The sequence below is a fragment of the Trichechus manatus genome, unplaced genomic scaffold (assembly GCF_000243295.1).
Source record: "Trichechus manatus latirostris isolate Lorelei unplaced genomic scaffold, TriManLat1.0 scaffold00213, whole genome shotgun sequence".
NCBI lineage: Eukaryota > Metazoa > Chordata > Mammalia > Sirenia > Trichechidae > Trichechus > Trichechus manatus.
Window position 1 is genome coordinate 1,868,302 of NW_004444149.1, and position 17,130 is coordinate 1,885,431.

A 17,130-nucleotide genomic window follows, 5' to 3' on the forward strand; every position below is an offset into this window, starting at 1 on the left:
GCCATCCCTCCAGTCAGCAATGTCGTCTCTGCCACAGCCACCAGCCCTGCCTCAGGCTCAACTATCACTCCAGTTCAACATGGCACCCCAACTGGCAACAGTACTGTATCTTCGGTTCCTAGCCACCAGTCTGATATTCCCATCATCCCTACTGGCCACAGTTCCAGAACTTTTGCCGGTAGCACTACTTCTAGCATAGTTTCTACTACCTCCTTCAATCCTAGCACTTCTTCCCAATTGTCTCTTAGGGTCTCCTTGTTTTTCCTCTCTTTCGACATTTTGAATCTTCAGTTTAACTCCTCCCTGGAAGACCCCAGCACCAACTACTACCAAGAACTGCAGAGAAACATTTCTAATTTGGTGAGTATCTGCCTTTCCTCCACCATGCTCCCCTGAAGCAGCCAGTACTCAAACCCCTAGCATCAAGCCTGAGTCCTGTCCCTCTCACACCAGTTTTCACAGATCTATGAAGGAGCAGATTATCTGGGCTTCTCTATTATCAAGTTCAGGTACAGTTCCAGGCAGTGGACTCTGTGTGGGAGAGGGTGGGTGGATGTTGGCACGTCGTGGGGAGGGGCTGGTGCATTTGTGGTTGTGCTTGGGGGGCACATGCTGAGGCCAAGTTGCCCGTGTCCCTGTGACCAGGCCAGGATCTGTGGTGGTAGAATCAGCTCTCGCCTTCCAAGCGGGTACCACCAACGCCAGCGACGTGGAGTATCGGTTTGTTCAGTATTCAGCAAACCCAGACAGAAATAACCTGCGCATTTCAGGAGTCCGTGGTGAGACCACTTCCCCAGATGCAGCCCCACGCCACACCAAGGGTCCTCTCCTCTAGCATCTGGGTTCTGGCTCTCCCTTTCTGAGCTGGTGAGGGAAGGGTTGCCCCCTTTGAAAGATGCCCTGACCACTGTTTTTCCTTTTAGTGTCCGATGCGCCTTTTTCTTCCTCTGCCCCATCTGGGTCTGGGGTACCAGGCTGGGGCATTGCCCTGCTGGTGCTGGTCTGTGTCCTGGTGGCGCTGGCCGTCATCTATCTCGTTGCCCTGGTGAGTGTCGTTTCTGGCCTTGACAGAGTTGCCCTGCCAGAGGGAGCCCCATGGCCCACCCAAACCCCCTCTCTGCCCAGGCTGTGCATCAGTGCCGCCGAAAGAACCATGGACAGCTGGATGTCTTTCCAACCCGTGACGCCTACCACCCTATGAGCGAGTACCCCACCTACCACACACATGGGCGCTATGTGCCTCCTGGCAGTACCAGACCTGAGGAGGAGGTGATGATGGGCTCCACAGGCTGGGGAGGGGGAGCAGGGGCTTGACTGGGGCAGGGGTTCTTAGGGGGTACTTGAAAAATCTAAAGAGCTCGGAAGAGGTAAGAGGTGGCAGGAGGTAAGCGGTGGAGGGGCTGGCAAGGAGGGGCGTGGAGGTCAGAGGAATTCTAGGGGGAAAGGCCTGGGGAGGAGACCAGGGAAGAAAGGGGACTAGAAAAAAGGGGTCTGTATGAGTCGGGGTTATTTACGGGAAGTCACGAGGGAGTGCCCCACTACCGACATTCCCAAAAGGCACTGCCTGTCCACATTCACCGCTTGGCTGAGCTAGTGCGGTGGCTGGCGCTCGCTTGGATGCCAAGGGTGAAATGGGTGGGGCCCTGAGCCCAGGGGAGCCTTACCTGCAGAGGTCACAAGGACTGAGCACCAGTGCTCCCACCCACTTCCTAAGAATGCAGCGTAGATTGAGAAAGACGGTGGAGGTAGGGGGTGGGGTGGGGGATCTCTGACGTGAAGGAGGGAGAAGTTTCCCCGAGCCAGGTGAGCCTGGGTGCCAGCAGGAGCCTCTCCTGGCCTTTCCCTACGGGACCTAGTAAATAATTATAGTGGCCACTGGGGCTAGAGCCCCACTCCCCGTGGGGGAGGGGAGAGTTTCTTTTCTTCCCTGTTTTGCCTTCCCCTGGGGACCTCTCTCTCTGTTGTACACACACCCCTCCTTGGCCGGAAGAGCAGAGACTGGAGGGAGAAGGGGGCAGGAGGGGGGCATGGGGGCGGATTAGAGCCGAGGGGAGGGAGAGAAGGGAACCAGAGGGAGGAGGAGAGGCCCTGTTTACAGTCACCTGGCTGCCGGTGGGGCCCGGCAGGTGCTCTCTCTGAATTAACCCTTTGGGAGCTGGCTGGGCCCCTAGAGCTGTTACCCCAGCCTGCGGTGCCATCCAGGTTCTCTGAATAAGTGACCCTTCCCTCACCCTGAGTCCCTTCTCCCCCAACCCAGGTATCTGCGGGCAACGGTGGCGGCAGCGTCTTCTTCAGGAACGAAGCAGCCAGTTCTGCCGACTTATAGGGGCCGGACTCCTGCTGGGCCTCCGGCCTCCCTCTTGTTCCTCACTGCCAGAGCCCCTCCACTCTCTGGGCTGGTGAGCTGGGAGTCCAGGTGGGCTGCTCACAGCTGTTCTCAGAGGCCGCACCTAGGCCCCTAACCTGAGTCCTGGTGAAGCCCATGTCAGCCCCAAGAAGAGCTGGCTGGGCCAGCGGGCAGTGGTGACCCCCAGATGGACTGGCCCAGAAAGCCTTGGAGTTGGGGGTGGAAACCTGAACTTGGCTGCTGAATAAAACGTAGGCCTCCCGCTGGCCTCCAACTTACGATCCTTCACCTGTGACCCTCAGAGATAAGAGGGGCGGTCAGCGTGCCTGTGTACGTAGGGGGTGGGGTGGGGCCTCTGGGGAGGAGACTGGGAGGAAAGGAAGCGACTGACTCACTTGAGGACAAAACAGCAGGGATGGAGAGGAGACATTGGGGCACATGGGTGGCCAGGGGCAGAGCCAAGGAGTCACCTCTCCCCCCATCAGCGGCGGCGCAGGAGGAAGGAGGAAACGAAACCTACGCGGGCCTGGGAGGGCCTTCCCGACTGGACTCCACCTGGGCGCCCTGGTGGCTCTCCGGTCTCCTCGGGCCTGAGTCTCATCTGAGCCAGCGCAGCCCACGCCTTCACCCCTTGGCACAGTGCCCCCAGACGGCTGTATTCTTAGCTGCCGGGTGTGAAGTAGATCCTTGGGCCGTGATAACAGCGGCAGAGTCAACACGGCCAGGATAAGTGGGGGCTGGGTCAGATCCGGATGCTGGCACCAGGCCCAGCTCCCTCCCTCCCTCGCTCCTCGCCGCCCCACCCGGGGGGCTCTGGGGTTTGCTCCCTGACACCCTGGGAATGGGGAAGTGGTTCTGGTTCCCTGACTCCTTTGAGCTCAGGCACAATGCCCGCCCCGTCAACTACACTCTCCCAGGGGCTGGCGCCGCCGGGACGCCCCGTCGCGGAGCTGCGACCGTCAACCAGAAAGATGCGCCCCCTGGCGGCCGTGGTGGGCTAGGGCGGGGCACACAGTCTGTGGCGGGAGACTCCGGAGCCCTGGCCTAGGGGTCTTCCTTCCTTTAGGTGCTGGATCCACCGGGCACCCCTGCCCTGGAACAACAGCAGAGCACCCTGGATCCCTTCCGCCTGCCACACCAAGCACAGAAACCATGAAGAAAGATCGGGCTCAGGGAAGGCAGAGAAGTGCCTGGCATCACAGTTTATTGTTTATAAACCATGAAAATAACAGCTGTTGCTTGGCACAGGCCTAGCGGTACCCACCGCAGGGGGCAGCAGCAGGCACCAGAAACCTTGCCTGGCCCAACCCAATGGGGACATCTAGCCTCAGCTGGGGCCCCAAGGGAGACTTGGCACGCTGGCATGAGTGTAGAACAAGTAAAGCATGCAAGGACGGGAAGGGCATACGGGGCATGCGGCTGGGGGCATGAGGACCCAAACAGAGCAGGATGGCAGGGTCCCCTTCCCTTCACCAGGAAGTGCCTGGGCAGTGTCTGGCCCAGAAGCCTGCCCACCCCAAGGATGTGTGTAATTCAGCATCCCTGAGGCAGGGAGCTTGGCAGAACAGAGGGCAGAGCTGGAGATCATGCCCAGTGTTCCAGGTACCCTCCCTCCCAATCAGCCTTGGAGGAGGACAGGACAGGGATGGGGTAGGGACTCTCTCCATGACTTTGGGTAAGATGCCAAGGAAGGGCACCGGGCAGAGATTGGTGAGCTGGGGGCCTCCAGAGAGGTGAACAGAGGAGAACCTGTTGGTCAAGAGAAGATCCTGGGGAGACACGGACACAGGGTACGGGGCAGGACCATGTGGTAGGAAGTTTGGGGGAGGAGCTGCCAGGGGGAATCACCCAGCACAAGGAGGCTTGGGGAGCCAGGCCGCAGGAGGCGCCCAACTCCAGAATAGGGAGCTGAGAGGGTCAGTCCAGCTTGGCAAAGCCTCCGATGGTGACCTTCCTCTCCGGCTTAGTGCCTACAGGCTCCTGTAGCTGTACCGCACCACCCCCAATGAAGCAGAAGGCTGGGCACACAGGCCCTGAGCAGTCCAGGGGGCACTCCAGGAGCCCGCGGAAGGACACAGCATCCAGGAAGGAAACACGGCCCCTCTCGTAGTCCAGGCAGATTCCCAGGCGGGGCGGCAAGGGCACTGTGCAGCTGGCTGCGGGGCCGTCCCTTCCTGTCAGCCCAGGATTTGAGCTCGCCCCGGACCCCAGCAGGATCTTGCCCATGCCGATGGTTAGGAAGGCGAAGGGTGGCGACGCCTCCACTGTGGCGTCTTCGGCACCGCTGTCATGTCCACTGTCTGGGTCGTACCTGCAGGAGTGGGTGTTGGGTAGGAGATGTTGGGGGATGGAGTAGGACGATGGAGTATGGGGAACCAGAGGGCTGAGATGTTGGAAGAATGGAAGGTTGGAGGGCGAGAAGTTGAAGAGATGGACTTTGGGTTTGAGGAGAAAACACGCTGAAGAGACAGATTATACAGAGTGTTGGAGGTTGGGTCTGCTGAGGAAGGGGCATTGAGAGTAAAGAACACTGGCAAGAGAGGTGTTGGGGGGAAGGAAAGACAAGGTGTTGATAAAGCACACTGCAGAAACGGATGCCTACCGAGAAAGGAAGGTGGTGAGGAAAATGGCGTCGGAACATCATGCCGAGGAGAGGGTTTTGAGGGTTAGAGGATGTTGGAAGGAGGAGGGGTTAGTGAACAAGATACGGGGGGTGGGGGTGGGGGACAGGGAAAGGATGCTGGGAAGGTGGGTATTAGGAGAGATGAGGGTGGGTTGGTGTCATGAAGGTAGAGGGATGTTGGGTTGGGACAATAGGGTTTAGGAGGGAACTGGTGCTGGGAGAAAGCATTTTGAAGAGAGGGTGCTGGGGAGAAACGGTTCAGGGAGAGAGGCACGTGTCGGGGTGGGTATTCAAATAGGATGTTGGGGATGAAAGGGTGATGGAGGTGGCATGTTTCGGGGAAATTTTAGGATGTTGAGAAACGACGTGAGTGAAAAGCACTGGAGACAAAGGATTTTGTGGAGAAAGAATGTTGGGAATGGGGCACTGGGGACAAAGGACATGGGGCCTTCGAGGGATGGTGTGGTGGTCCTGAATGACAGGTGGAAGGAAGTGGAGATAGATGGCTCCTCCTTCTGTCATCCCCTTCCCCAACCACACACTCTGAAGATCAATCCTCAAAGCCCTTTTGCTAAGCCGAGGCCACAGGTCTCCCAGCCTGGCTTCCCCGCTCCTACCACCTCTTTCTGATTCCTCCCCAGCCCCACCCCTCCCCACCCCACCCCCAGGTCCCACCCAGGGTCCCCGCACCCCTTCCAGAGGGGCCTGACCTGGGGCTGATCACGTCAGGGGCGCCCTGGAAGCTTTCCTGAAGCTTGCTCTCCAGCCCGACGCCCACCTTGACCAAGTAGGAGGCTGGGTCCACAGCACAGGCCCAGTAGCTGCGGCCCTGGGTCACGGCCACATCACCCAGGACCACGTCCACACTCAGGTGGCAGCCGGTCAGCAGCCGCTCAGCAGCCAGCAGCAGGGGCAGCCCTGGAACGCTCCGAACGGCACGCTGGTCCTTGCTGATGGCCAGCCGCTCTCGGCTTGTGCCCCAGCGGCCATCGAGGAAAAAGTGCAGGACTGGGGGGAAGGGAGAGGTGAGGCAGAAGGCTTCAGGGACAAATACTGACACCGGGGACTGTGAGGTGTCAGCAGAGGACACTGGGAGATCTCCAAATGGAACAAGTTGCCAAGGGGTTCAGCCACCAGGAATGGGTCAGGGTACAGGGCAACAGGGCCTGGGGAACTGGCATGGGGGCATAAGGAAACAAGAAGGTGAATCCCAAATGGGCGTGGGGCCTCAGGAAGAGTTCAGTGGTGGCAGGTGGGCACAGAAACCAGTCTCCCAGGCCCAGCCGAGCCACAGTGCTTCCTCCAACCCTGTTCCTGTGGCTGGTCCTATGGACAGTCCCATTCTTGTTCTGTCCCCCTGGTGACAGTCCCACACCACGGCTCACACTTGGCCCTTACACCCAAGCCCTACCTCTTATGCCCCCTGCATGGGTGGTGATGCTCCCCTATCATGCCCACACCCCAGGGACCACACTATTTTCTAGACTTTTCTAACATTGACTGAACCCCTACTCAGAGCCAAAAACCGTGTAACACCTTACACGTATCCTATCTTGTTTATTTCTCACAACAACCCTATGGGGTAAGTATTATTATTATTATTCCTGGCTTATAAAAGAGGAAGCTGAAGTTCAGAGAGGCTGAAAAACTTGCCCAAAGCTGCACAGCTGGTAAGAGGCAAAGCTGGGATTTGAACCCAGGCAGTCGGCCTCCAGAGCTAGTGTACGTGACCCATATGTTATATCACCTCTGCAGTGCCCACCCTGAACCAGTGCCGACGCCTGGGGCCCTGCCTGCTCCATGCCCTCCTCAGGGCCCCTCATGCCTGGCACACCGTGCCCCCGCCAGCTCACTCACCAGGTGCTGGGGGCGTATGCAGATGCACGTCTTCACTGTACTCGCCAAAACCGGCCTTATTGCAACCACGGACACGCAGCACGTACACGGAGCCCGTGTCGGGGTTCTCCAGCAGGGCGCTGGTGCCCCTCACCTCCTCCCGCCGCTGCCAGCGGGTGGGGCCCGGCTGGGCGGGCACATCTGTGCGCCGGAACTCAATGGTGTAGTGCCAGGCAGGTGGCGAGTGGGGGGGCAGCCGCCAGCACAGGAAGATCTGGTCGTAGGCAAAGGTGCGCTGGGTGTCAATGACAGGCGCCTCAGGCACTGTTGGGAGAAACAGCGGGGTCAGTCAGGGCCTGGCCACCGGCCGGGCTTGGAGGGCAGGGGCAGGCAGGAAGACGGGAAGCAGCGGGAGCCGGGGGGTGAGTGTGGGTGAGAGGGAGTGGGGCAGAGACCCATCTGGGCAGGGCAGAGCCCAAGAGTAGGGAGAAAAAGAAGGCAGGGGAGCACCGGGCAGGGAGTCGGAGGTCTGTGTTCTAGTTCTGCCACTAGCTCACTGCGCCCTTAGGTAAGTCGCTGTCCCTCTCTGGGCCTCAACTTCCTCCTCTGTCAACTGAGAGGATCAAACCAGATAAGCCCTGGGGGCCCTCTAGCCTTGGAGTTCTATGAATGGAGAGAGGAGACCCGGGGGGAATGCAGGCAGAGGCCACTGGGACCCAGGCCAGAGGGTACTGGGCAGAAGAGGGGACAGCAGAATCGGGAGGGAGAGGCAAAAGTTGGCAAGATAGAGAATGGGGGGATGACGAGGCAAAGCACAAGCTTGAGGGCGGGGTAGAGGTCACGGGGAGTCATGGAAGTCCAGAGGGCAAGGGTCACAAGGGCAACAGGGCAGAAGAGCAAGAGCCTGAAGAAGGTAGTAGAGAGACAGAGGACAGCGGTGAAGTGGGAGGGCCAAGAAGTCTGCTTAAGGTGGCAAAGAGAACGAGGCAATGAGTGGGGTGGCCGAGCTGCGTGGGAGCGGCAGGGCAGGGTAGGGGCCCGGCGGGGGGCAGGGCCCCCGACTTGCCTGGGGTGCTCCGGAGCAGAGTCCGCGGTGGCCACAGCCTACAAACAAAGAGAGGGAGAAGCAGCGCTGAGCGCGGTGGGACGGTGTGGCAGGGGGGGCTGGGTGGGAGGAGTGGCTGGCCAGGCCGGGCAGGAGGCCGGGGAGGTCCCTGGTGGGCACTGCCCCCCGGGCCCGCTGCTGGGAAGGAAGGGAGGAAGGCTCTGGTTGGGCATGGGGCCTGGCCACCTCCTTACCTCGCAGGAAGTTAAGCTCCGTCAGTAGCTTCATCTCACGCCCCACATCCAGCTGGCAATGGCGGAAGGAGGAGCTCACAGCTGGCCGGAAGGTCTGGAGGGCCTCAGTTGCTCGGGCAATCCTGGAATGGGGGCAGGCAAGGGTCAGGTACTGCCAGCTGGACAGCCACCTTCCCCTTGATTCTCCCTTCCTGTCCCTAGAGCCTTGGAATCTGCTTTGGGTTTCTGCCCTGCTCTCTGGAGCAAGTGGGCATCAGTTTGGTCTTATGATGATGCTCAGGGCCCCAGCTCTCCCCCTGGCAGTACTCTGGGTATCATCTTAGATGTTGGCTACACCCATGGCACCCCCGTCCCACACTGTAGGTACCTGTGATGCAGCTGCTTTGCCGCTTGCACAAAGCAAGGGTGGTCCGTTTCCTTGAGCACCTCCTGGGCATAGCCCACCAGACCTGAGCCATCCAGCAGGCTTCGGTGCTCCTGGATCTGGGCACTGAGCCGGGCCAGCCGCTCCTGCTGGCATTCCTCAATGGCCCGAAGCAGCGACGCCCGCTTCTCCTCCAGCACAGCCCCCAGCCCTCGCACCAACTGGGACACCTCTTCCCTGGCCTGCTGACCGCTCACCTGCCCAAGGAGAAACACCCGCAGGAGGCACCACTTTTGATGGAAGCACCTGTGCTAGCCTCCAGGCCACCACTCCACAGCTAGGGTCACAAAGGATGGGGGAAAATCCTACCCACTCATTCTAACAGGGCCGGCCAAGCTCATGGCTACCCAGGTGGGCTCAGCTCCTGACCATCTGTGCTAACCTTCCAGGATGCCTGCCTTATAACCCTGACCCATTAAGGACCCCCCAAATAAATGAGGACATGCTTGCGCTCACGTCCACTGGCCTCTGTGCCATCTTATTGCCTATCACTGTGCCAGCTGATTTAAGCAATCTGGCACAGCCTCACTCTAGCTCCTACCTCCAGTCGTGCATGCCATCCCCAGCAGGCTGGGCCTGCAGGCTTTTGAGCTATGCCCCTGGGGCTTTCTGAGCTCTCCCTGTCCTGAGCTATAGCCACCCTGCCCCCATTGCAGCCCCAGGTACAGCCTGACCCAGGGCATTGGTGTTCCTGCCAACCTGGTTTAACCACAACCTCACCTCACGTGGAGCCCCCTGCCGACAGGCCTCCTGCAAACTTGCAACCAGGTGATTGGGCTGTTCCCACTGGCAGCCCCTCTTGCCCCACTCCCAGGCAGGGCCCAGGGCCCACCTCCATGCCCTCCCTCACCTCGGTGTGCCTCACGGTCTCCTCCAGCTCACAGATCTGGGTCTGTACCGTGTCCTGGTTTCCCAGGATGTATGTCAGGCTCTTTGTCAGCTTGTCCTGAGGGGGAAGAAAGAGGTGGGCGTCATGCCCGGCCTGGCAGAAGCCAGCAGTTGAGAGGTGTAGAGGGGGCGAGTGTGAGTTAGCTCTGGGGTCTAGTGAGGAGGGGTCCTCACCTTGAGGGCCTGGTAGGCACTGAGCACTGGTGTGATCTTGTGCCCACTGTGGGTACGCCGCACACGGCAGAGTTGGCACACTAGCCGCTGGCACGTTTTGCAGTAGTGGGTCACTTCTTCCTTGTGGTCTGGGCACATCAGGCCCTAGGGGCATGAAGAGGAACGAGATAGTCAGCCCATGGTGAAAGGGTGCTGATCTACCGCAAGAGCAGGCTGGTGATGGAAGGAAGTTCAGACTGGTGGCGCTCCATAGCGCCACCTGGTGGCACACACTGGCATAACGAGAGCGTTTCCAGCAGTCTCCAGGCAATGGCCATTTCAATCAGTATTGCTCCTTTCTCGATCTACCTCAGGGGGATGTGCGGTAATAACAATAATAATGATGATAATTAGTCTTGGCCCGGTGGTTAACGATAAACCTCGCCCATCTCGTTTAGGGCCTAGAACAGCACCAGGCACATAGGTGCTCAACAAATATTTGTTCAGTGAATGAATGCATATAGCCCTTTTTAACATACAGTTCACCGTCACAAACATTATCTCATATGAGCCTCCCAATACCCTGCAGGGATAGATATTGCAGGGCAGATATTATCGACCCCGCTCAGCAGACGAGGAGATAGAGATGCTGAATGCTTTGTCCAATGGCTGTTACAGAGAATCCCCTGCCCACCTCCTTGCTGTCCTTTGGGAAGCCCCCGTCCCTGCTGCTCTTAGCTGGGATGCAGATGTACATCCTGCCAGAGGACACTCCCAGCCACCTAGCACCGCCATGCCCCTCCCCGGGCTCTGCAAAGGCTAGCTCACCTTGGGACGGAAGGAGAGGGTGGGCAGGGTGGGCTCATGCTGGGCCTTCTGGGTGCCCCAGGGGTGAAAGAGCTTGAAGCACTCGTTGCAGAAGGTGGCGCGGCACTCGGTACAGCCCTTGGTGGCCTCGAGTGGAGGGGGTTTGCACAGCTGGCACAGGATGGCACCACCTACACTCACACTCTGGCGGTACCGCTCCACCACACGCTCCAGAGTCAGGTTCCGGAAAAGGCCTGCCAGGCCCCGCTCCCCCAGCTCCACATCACCCTGGCAGGCTGGGCACGGGAACATGATCACCTGGGGGTGCAAAGCGCCTCGTTTCCGCCCAGGGTATGTCCCAAAGCCTGTGGATGGGCCAGGAAGATAGAGTTACAGCTGGCTGGGGTGGGGGCAAGTCTATTTCAATTAAAAAACTAGATTTGTATTGTGCCAGAGCTCAGTTCTCATTAAAGCCTGGATAAGCAGTTATCTCCACCCAGGAAAGACAGACAGATGCCCCTGACCAGTGACGGACCCCTTCTATCTTCCCGATAGGCATCCCAGTACCCTCCACCCCCACCTCACAGACCCCAGCCCCACCTGACTTAAGCATTCGGTCCAGGCGGTCTGACTTGGGGAGAGTTCTTCGGGAAAGGCGGGGGCTGCGGGTGGAAGGGGTAGAAGCAGGAGAGGTAGGCTCGGAGTTGGGGTCCCCACCATGGCCTAGGTAGCCCTGCTGGCTCAGCACCTCCCGGGCACAGGCCTGGCATACGTTGTGGGTACAGGGCAGCACCAGTGGCTGTTTGTACATCTCTTGACACACTGGGCACAGGAGTTCCTTCTCCATGTTCTTCATGCTCGTCTGTGGAAGGACCAGGAAGGGGGGTCAGAGCTTGGACACCTGGGCATGTCTCGGCAAGGCCCTCAGCTGCCCTTAGAGACCCTAAGGGTCTCAGAAAGAGGCAAGACAAGTGAGCTACTGCCTTTCCCCACCACCTGCCTCTCTCAGACCTTCCCAGCCCTCTCTTTCTCTGTTGTCCTCCTGCAGAGCCATAGGCCCACGGAGCAGGGATGGTTGGAGCTCCTGCCTCCCCCAGCCCCACCCCCTTCAATTTGCTGCGGTAGCCCAGCACGAACCCCCGCCCTCACCTGGCCGTTGCCCCATCCCCCCATCTCCGGGCAGCCCGCCCCCGGCGCTACTCTCAAGGACACCGCCCATTTTGCAGATCGGTGCGGACCCCCGCCCCCTTCTCTACAGCCCCCCGCGTGACTCCTCCCCATAGCCACACGCCGCTTGCTCTCCATTCTCCAGCTCGCCCCATCAGTCCTCCGGCCGCGGCTTCGGCCTGCGGCCGCCCCAACCACCATTCCCCATCTTTCCCTTCCCTATCTGCCTCCTCCGGTCCCCCATACCAACCCAGTTTCCTTCGCCCCCACCCTCTGGCCCTCCTGCCCCCTCCCCCAGCGCAACCTGGCTAGCGACAACCCCCCCTCCCCAAGCCAGGGGGAGACAAGCGTCCCGCCTGCTCGCCCCCTCCCCACCGGAAGTACCCCCTCCCCTTTTTGGAGGCTGGGGCCCGCAGGCTATGCCCCACCCCCCACCCCTCACCTTGGTCCCTCTCTTCGTAGCCATCCCTGTCAGGGGCGCAGCTGACACAAAGGAGGGAGGGACAGGGAGGGAGGGGGAAGGAAGTGGTGGGGGGAGCAGGGTTGGCACCGCCCCTGGGAGAGCCGGGCATGGGTTGTCATGACAACCGCAGGCTCCGTGGCAGTCTTGAGTGGGGGTGCGGTGGGGTGGGGTCTCGGGGAGGGTACAAATTGGGGACAACACCCTGGGGAGGGTCCTTCATCGCACCCCACCTGTTCTCGGTGTTAAATTTTCCAAGCTCACACAACGCCCCCTGCTCGTAGCATAGCCCCTTTCCCCTGCAGACCCAGCCACCGTGCACAGCTGGCGGCTACCCCAGCCCACCTGCCGCGTCTGGGCAGCTCCTTGCTCCTCGCACCCCAGTAGACGGGCGCCTTCGCGTCGCTCACCTCCGAGCTGCCCCGGGATTACTCTCTCACACCTGCATCCCGATTTCCGCCATCATCAGACCCCTGTCTACATCCCATCATCTTCCCGGATCCCCACCTGTTCAAGGCCCCGGCCTGCCCCGGACCCCTGTACCCCCCCTTCCCTCGACCCCGCGTTAACTCACACTGATGCGGACCAGTGCATCCATGATGGAAGTGAAGGTCTGCATATTATCACCCTCAGCCATGGCCCTCCCGTGCCCGCCGCCGCCAGCACGCCCCCGGGTACCGGATCCCGGCTGCGGCTGCGAACCCTGGGCTCAATGCAGGAACCCGGTGGGGGTGTGGGGAGGGGTGAGGGCGAGGTGTTTCTGCGCATGCTCCAGGGACTAGCCTCGAACTGCGCTCGTCCGGGTAGGGGGTGGGAAATAGTTCTCCCCACGTGGCTCTCCGAAGGCGGTCGTGGGGTTGGGTAACATGGTAGAGTATTTGAGGGGGGAGCCATTTCTTATGTTCGCATTCTTCGTTGGACTCTAATCTTAGTAATGTAAAACGGTAGGCTAGTTTCAGAGGAAGATGGGCTCCAGGGTGTGAGCCCTGGATTTTGGATTGGGCAAGAGTCCAGGGGAGATGTTGAGGCAGTGGTCATGGGGGATGGAGGTTTAAGAAACAGTCTCTGGAGGAGACATAAATGGCAAACAAGACAGAGGTAGACTGAGGTGGACTGAGATGGACTGGAGGCTATGAGCCACGGGGCCCAGTGACTTGAAGGGATTAAGTGCAGCTTGCACCGAGGAGCTGCAGATGCACTGGGTACTGGGAAAGGCGGGGGACCAGGGCGGTGGCCCAAGATGCTCTTCGACGCATTATTTCCTCCCCTCCGATAGAGGGCGCTGCGTCCAGGCGCCGAGAGCGAGAAAGAGGAAGACGGGCAAGCAAGGCTGCGTTCGTGCTGACGCCTGCGCACGGCTAACTACACACCGGTTCCGCTCCCGCTCTTTCTTGGCTAGCGGCACCGATTGGACCCGCAGGCGGGGCGCGATGGGTAATGGGACTGGCGGGATCCCCGAGGCGGACTAGCGGGGGTCCAAGTCGGGGCGCTCCGGCTTTCCCCGTCTGCTCCCCGCAGAGCTGACGTGTCCTGGTTCCAGGGAGCGGGCATTTCCTTGGGATGGAAGGGTTCTGGGCGTCCAGGGCTGGGGAGTACCTGGGGGTCGCCGAGAGGTGTGGGGAGTTGAGTGTGGCTGCAGTCCCGGGAATGCTTGGAAGTGCTCGGCCCACCGAGCTCCGGCACCGGCCGAACCCGCTTGCGGCTCCTGGAGGCGGGGCTGGGCCTGACTCCGTCCCTCTTCCCATCCCTTCCAGTGGTGGGTACGGGCACGTCGCTGGCGCTCTCCTCCCTCCTGTCCCTGCTGCTCTTCGCTGGGATGCAGATGTACAGCCGCCAGCTGGCCTCCACAGAGTGGCTCACCATCCAGGGGGGCCTGCTTGGCTCCGGCCTCTTCGTCTTCTCCCTCACTGTATCCTCCTTGAGGCGGAGCGGGGACGGGTGTTGGAGGGTCGGAAGAGTGGAGAGCCACACGGGCTTGTGCCCTTCACGTTATCCACACTGCTCTGCTTCCAGTCCTCGCCCTGCTCCTTAACTCCCTCAACCCAGGCCTTCAATAATCTGGAGAATCTTGTCTTTGGCAAAGGATTCCAAGCAAAGATCTTCCCCGAGAGTAAGTGAAAATTGAGAGGTTTTAACCCTGTCTTAGTTATCTACTGCTGCTATAATAGAAATAGCGCAAGTGGCTTTAACAAACAAACTTATTTTCCCACAGTTAGGAGGCTAGAAGTCCGAATTCAGGGTGCTGGCTCTAGGAGAAGGCTTTCTGTCTTTGCCAGCTCTGGAGGAAGGTCCTTGTCTCTTCTGAGCTTGTGCTTCTGGGCGATCTGCATGTGACTTGGCATCTCTCTTCCCCGTCTCTGCTTATTAGCTTTCCTTTAATCTTTTGTTTATATCTCAAAAGAGATTGACTCAAGATACACCCTAAACTAACCCTGCCTCATTAACATAGCAAAGAAAACCCATTCTCAAATGGGATTATAACCACAGGCATAAAAAAAAACTAACCCCGTTGCCGATGAGTCGATTCCAACTCATTAAAAAAACCCGTTGCCGTCAAGTTGTTTCAGACGTAGCAACCCTATAGGACCGAGTAGAACTGCCCCACAGACTTTCCAAGGAGCATCTGGTGGATTCGAACTGCCAACCTTTTGGTTAGTAGCCAACCTCTTAACCACTGTGCCACCAGGTCTCCATTCCCAAGTGGGATTATAACCACAGGCGTAGAGATTACGATTTACAACACATATTTCTGGGGGACACAATTCAATCCCTAAGGAGCCCTCTCCTTTGTAACCCCCCACAACACAATATGGAATTTCCAGGTGCTTAGATTGTAAAGGTGGTTTGTTGGAAGTTGCCTTCGAGTAGATTCTGACTAACGGTGGCCTCATGGGTGCAGAGTAGAACTGCCCCATAGGATTTTCAAGGCTGTGGCCTTTGGAAACAGATGGCCATGCCTGTCTTCCGAGGTACCTTTTGGTGAGTTTAAACCACCAGCTTTTCAATTCGTTCAGCACTTAACCATTGTGCCACGTAGGGACTTCAGAGGTTATTTAGAGGAAGAAAATATGCTTACTAAAGCTGTCTGAAGACATATGAGGCTCTTGGAATTGGAGGTCTCTGAAAGCAGGAAACAGATTACCTCTGGCCAGTTCCCAGGGAAGGTTTGAGGGGAACAGGCAAGGTTGGGCTGATGCTTTCCATCTGTCCAAGGGGAGGTGTCCTCTGACCTCACCAGAAGAAGCAGGACTGAATTTAGTGAGGGGTTCTGATGTGAAATTGACTCTTCTTGAGCCACTATTTGTGAATTCTCTATTTGAAGTGACTCTGAGGAGCCTGCATAAGAGATTAACCACATTTCTGCGGCAGCAGGAATCCTGACCAAGCTAGCATAACTGTCAGATTAAGAGAGAATTGATGATTTAGTTATTTATGGAGATTTAAGGTCACCTAAGAAATGCTACATACACAGAAACTCACAGCAGATGCAGCCTCGTGGGAAAGTTTCATCTTGTAAAACGCAGACTTGTCACTTGCTCTCAGCCCTTCACTGTCGTCTCGGCCTTGCTCTCCCCACCTAACCCTGTTGCAGACTTCCAGGGCTTCTTGCGTTCCTAACCCCAGGATGTCGCTCTTGGATTTTGTCCCCAGGTGTAGTGTCTTGGTGTGTGTTGGAAAGAAACCGTTGCTGCGGGGCAAGGTGTCTGGCCCTCTTGTCCTGCCCTGCTCTGCCCTCCCCACCTGGGCAGGACAGGCCCTGTTTGCCCTTGTTTACTCCCCTCTCGCCTTCTCTCTGTCTTACCCTGGATGTTTTTGAGATCCTTTCCTGCCCTGCTGGGAGAGTGTATCCCGACATTGCCCTCTGATGTGTCCAGGGAGGAAGGCCCTCAGTGTCCACCACTAGCTGGCCAGTTTACTGAATTGATTCCCGCTGGCTGGCTTCTGTTACAAAGGCCTTAACCCTCTCTCTCCTTCTGAGAGGAGCAAGCCCAGCTCTTCAGGCTTCATTGTTACCTGTCCTCTCTAGGTGAGGAAAGCCAGGCTAGGGACGTTAAGTGAAGAGCATCTGTCCCCTCCATGTCCTGGGCGTCATTAGGGCCACCTGAGGCCCTGTTGCCGTTGTCACAGCCCACCCCTCCAAGCAGGTCCCCCACGATTCAGAGGGCCTCATATCTCTCTTGGACTCTACATATGGATGCCTGCTATTGCCATTCTGACCGCTGCTCTTCTCATCCCCTTTCGCCTCCCTAGTTCTCCTCTGCCTCCTGTTGGCTCTCTTCGCATCCGGCCTCATCCACCGAGTCTGCGTCACCACCTGGTAGGTGCCTGACAGCTGGGTAAGGGATGCAGCGCCCTGGCCTTTGGCACGGGATCCTCCCAGGCCTTCTTTCCCATAGTTCCCTCACCCTCTCTCTCCCTCTTTTGTCCTTCCCCAGTTTCCTAAACCTGAACCTGGATTCTTTCCCTCATGCTGGTATCTGCCCTAGGGGGTGCCAGCTGGCAGCATGAGCACTGATGATGTGACTCCCTTCCTGTCTTCACCCTGTAGCTTCATCTTCTCCATGGTTGGTCTGTACTACATCAACAAGATCTCTTCCACCCTGTACCAGGCAACAGCTCCAGTCCTCACACCAGCCAAGGTCACGGGCAAGGGCAAGAAGAGAAACTGACCCTGAATGTCCAATAAAGTTGATTCGTTGTAGTTGTGTGAGCTGTGATACGTGGTGGGCCTCATCTGCCGATGCCTGCCTGGGCATGAAGGATCTTTGGTGTAGTGGGCACCTGCGGTTTTCAGACCTTAGGGCGGTGGGACCTTACCTCCAGGGTTCATTTACCAAACGTTTATTGAATACCATCAGTGCCAGGCACATTGCCAGGTCCTGGAATGACATGTGCTTGTGTGAGACTCTTATCATGGAAGATGAGGGCACAGATGACCTGTGGCCTTGACCCCTAGGAAAAGTGGAAAAGGCCGCAGTGCAGAGTCCTGCCCATCAGAACTGGACTAGATCTTGGGACAGAAAAGTAGGAAGAGGAAAGGTCTGTCACCCCAACACTGTGCCATGGGGTTCCATTTGCCACCTGTGGGTGCTCTGTTATCCAACTCCCCACTCTCAGCAAATGAG

The 17,130-nt window shown here is 58.4% G+C and overlaps 3 protein-coding genes across 6 annotated transcripts in view; 2 read left to right on the forward strand and 1 right to left on the reverse strand.

The window, feature by feature from the left end:
- The window catches only part of MUC1 (mucin 1, cell surface associated), a 4,104-nt gene extending 1,778 nt beyond the window's left edge, over positions 1-2,326 (forward strand). The window contains exons 2-7 of the mRNA XM_012559114.1: positions 14-360; positions 454-509; positions 646-779; positions 924-1,045; positions 1,126-1,269; positions 2,258-2,326. Of these exons, the coding sequence (XP_012414568.1) occupies positions 14-360; positions 454-509; positions 646-779; positions 924-1,045; positions 1,126-1,269; positions 2,258-2,326 (872 nt within the window). The remainder of the gene's footprint in view (positions 1-13; positions 361-453; positions 510-645; positions 780-923; positions 1,046-1,125; positions 1,270-2,257) is intronic.
- A 1,733-nt stretch (positions 2,327-4,059) lies between these two features.
- TRIM46 (tripartite motif containing 46) lies at positions 4,060-12,830 on the reverse strand. Of its 4 annotated transcripts, none has more exons than XM_004388531.1 (10): positions 11,791-11,866; positions 10,978-11,239; positions 10,399-10,742; positions 9,592-9,735; positions 9,380-9,475; positions 8,473-8,726; positions 8,106-8,227; positions 6,828-7,130; positions 5,681-5,978; positions 4,206-4,658 (listed from the first exon to the last, which is right to left on the reverse strand). In XM_004388531.1, exons 2-10 carry the CDS (start codon positions 11,231-11,233, stop codon positions 4,265-4,267), a joined length of 2,211 nt encoding a protein of 736 aa, XP_004388588.1. In that variant the 5' UTR covers positions 11,234-11,239; positions 11,791-11,866; the 3' UTR covers positions 4,206-4,264. The 4 variants fall into 4 exon arrangements, with proteins under 4 accessions (XP_004388590.1, XP_004388588.1, XP_004388587.1 ...); XM_004388530.2 differs by lacking the exon at positions 11,791-11,866 and adding an exon at positions 12,579-12,830 and having other exon boundaries at positions 4,265-4,658; XM_004388532.1 differs by lacking the exon at positions 11,791-11,866 and adding an exon at positions 11,987-12,010 and having other exon boundaries at positions 4,265-4,658; positions 8,473-8,654; positions 9,395-9,475.
- A 367-nt stretch (positions 12,831-13,197) lies between these two features.
- KRTCAP2 (keratinocyte associated protein 2) lies at positions 13,198-16,706 on the forward strand. The gene is made up of 5 exons (XM_004388534.2): positions 13,198-13,438; positions 13,759-13,913; positions 14,051-14,114; positions 16,256-16,322; positions 16,554-16,706. The coding sequence occupies exons 1-5, from the start codon at positions 13,198-13,200 to the stop codon at positions 16,672-16,674; spliced, it is 648 nt and encodes a 215-aa protein (XP_004388591.2). The 3' UTR covers positions 16,675-16,706.
- Positions 16,707-17,130: the final 424 nt, after the last annotated feature.

Coding starts and splice junctions, on each gene's coding strand:
- TRIM46 (XM_004388530.2), bottom strand. CDS start 12,641: ATGGCTGAGGGTGATAATATGCAGACCTTCACTTCCATCATGGATGCA. Junction 7,131..8,105: donor GGAGCTTAACTTCCTGCGAG/GTAAGGAGGTGG, acceptor TTCTCCCAACAG/TGCCTGAGGCGCCTGTCATT. Junction 4,659..5,680: donor CCTGACGTGATCAGCCCCAG/GTCAGGCCCCTC, acceptor CCACTCCTGCAG/GTACGACCCAGACAGTGGAC.
- KRTCAP2 (XM_004388534.2), top strand. CDS start 13,198: ATGCACTGGGTACTGGGAAAGGCGGGGGACCAGGGCGGTGGCCCAAGA. Junction 13,439..13,758: donor CCGCAGGCGGGGCGCGATGG/GTAATGGGACTG, acceptor CATCCCTTCCAG/TGGTGGGTACGGGCACGTCG. Junction 16,323..16,553: donor CGAGTCTGCGTCACCACCTG/GTAGGTGCCTGA, acceptor TTCACCCTGTAG/CTTCATCTTCTCCATGGTTG.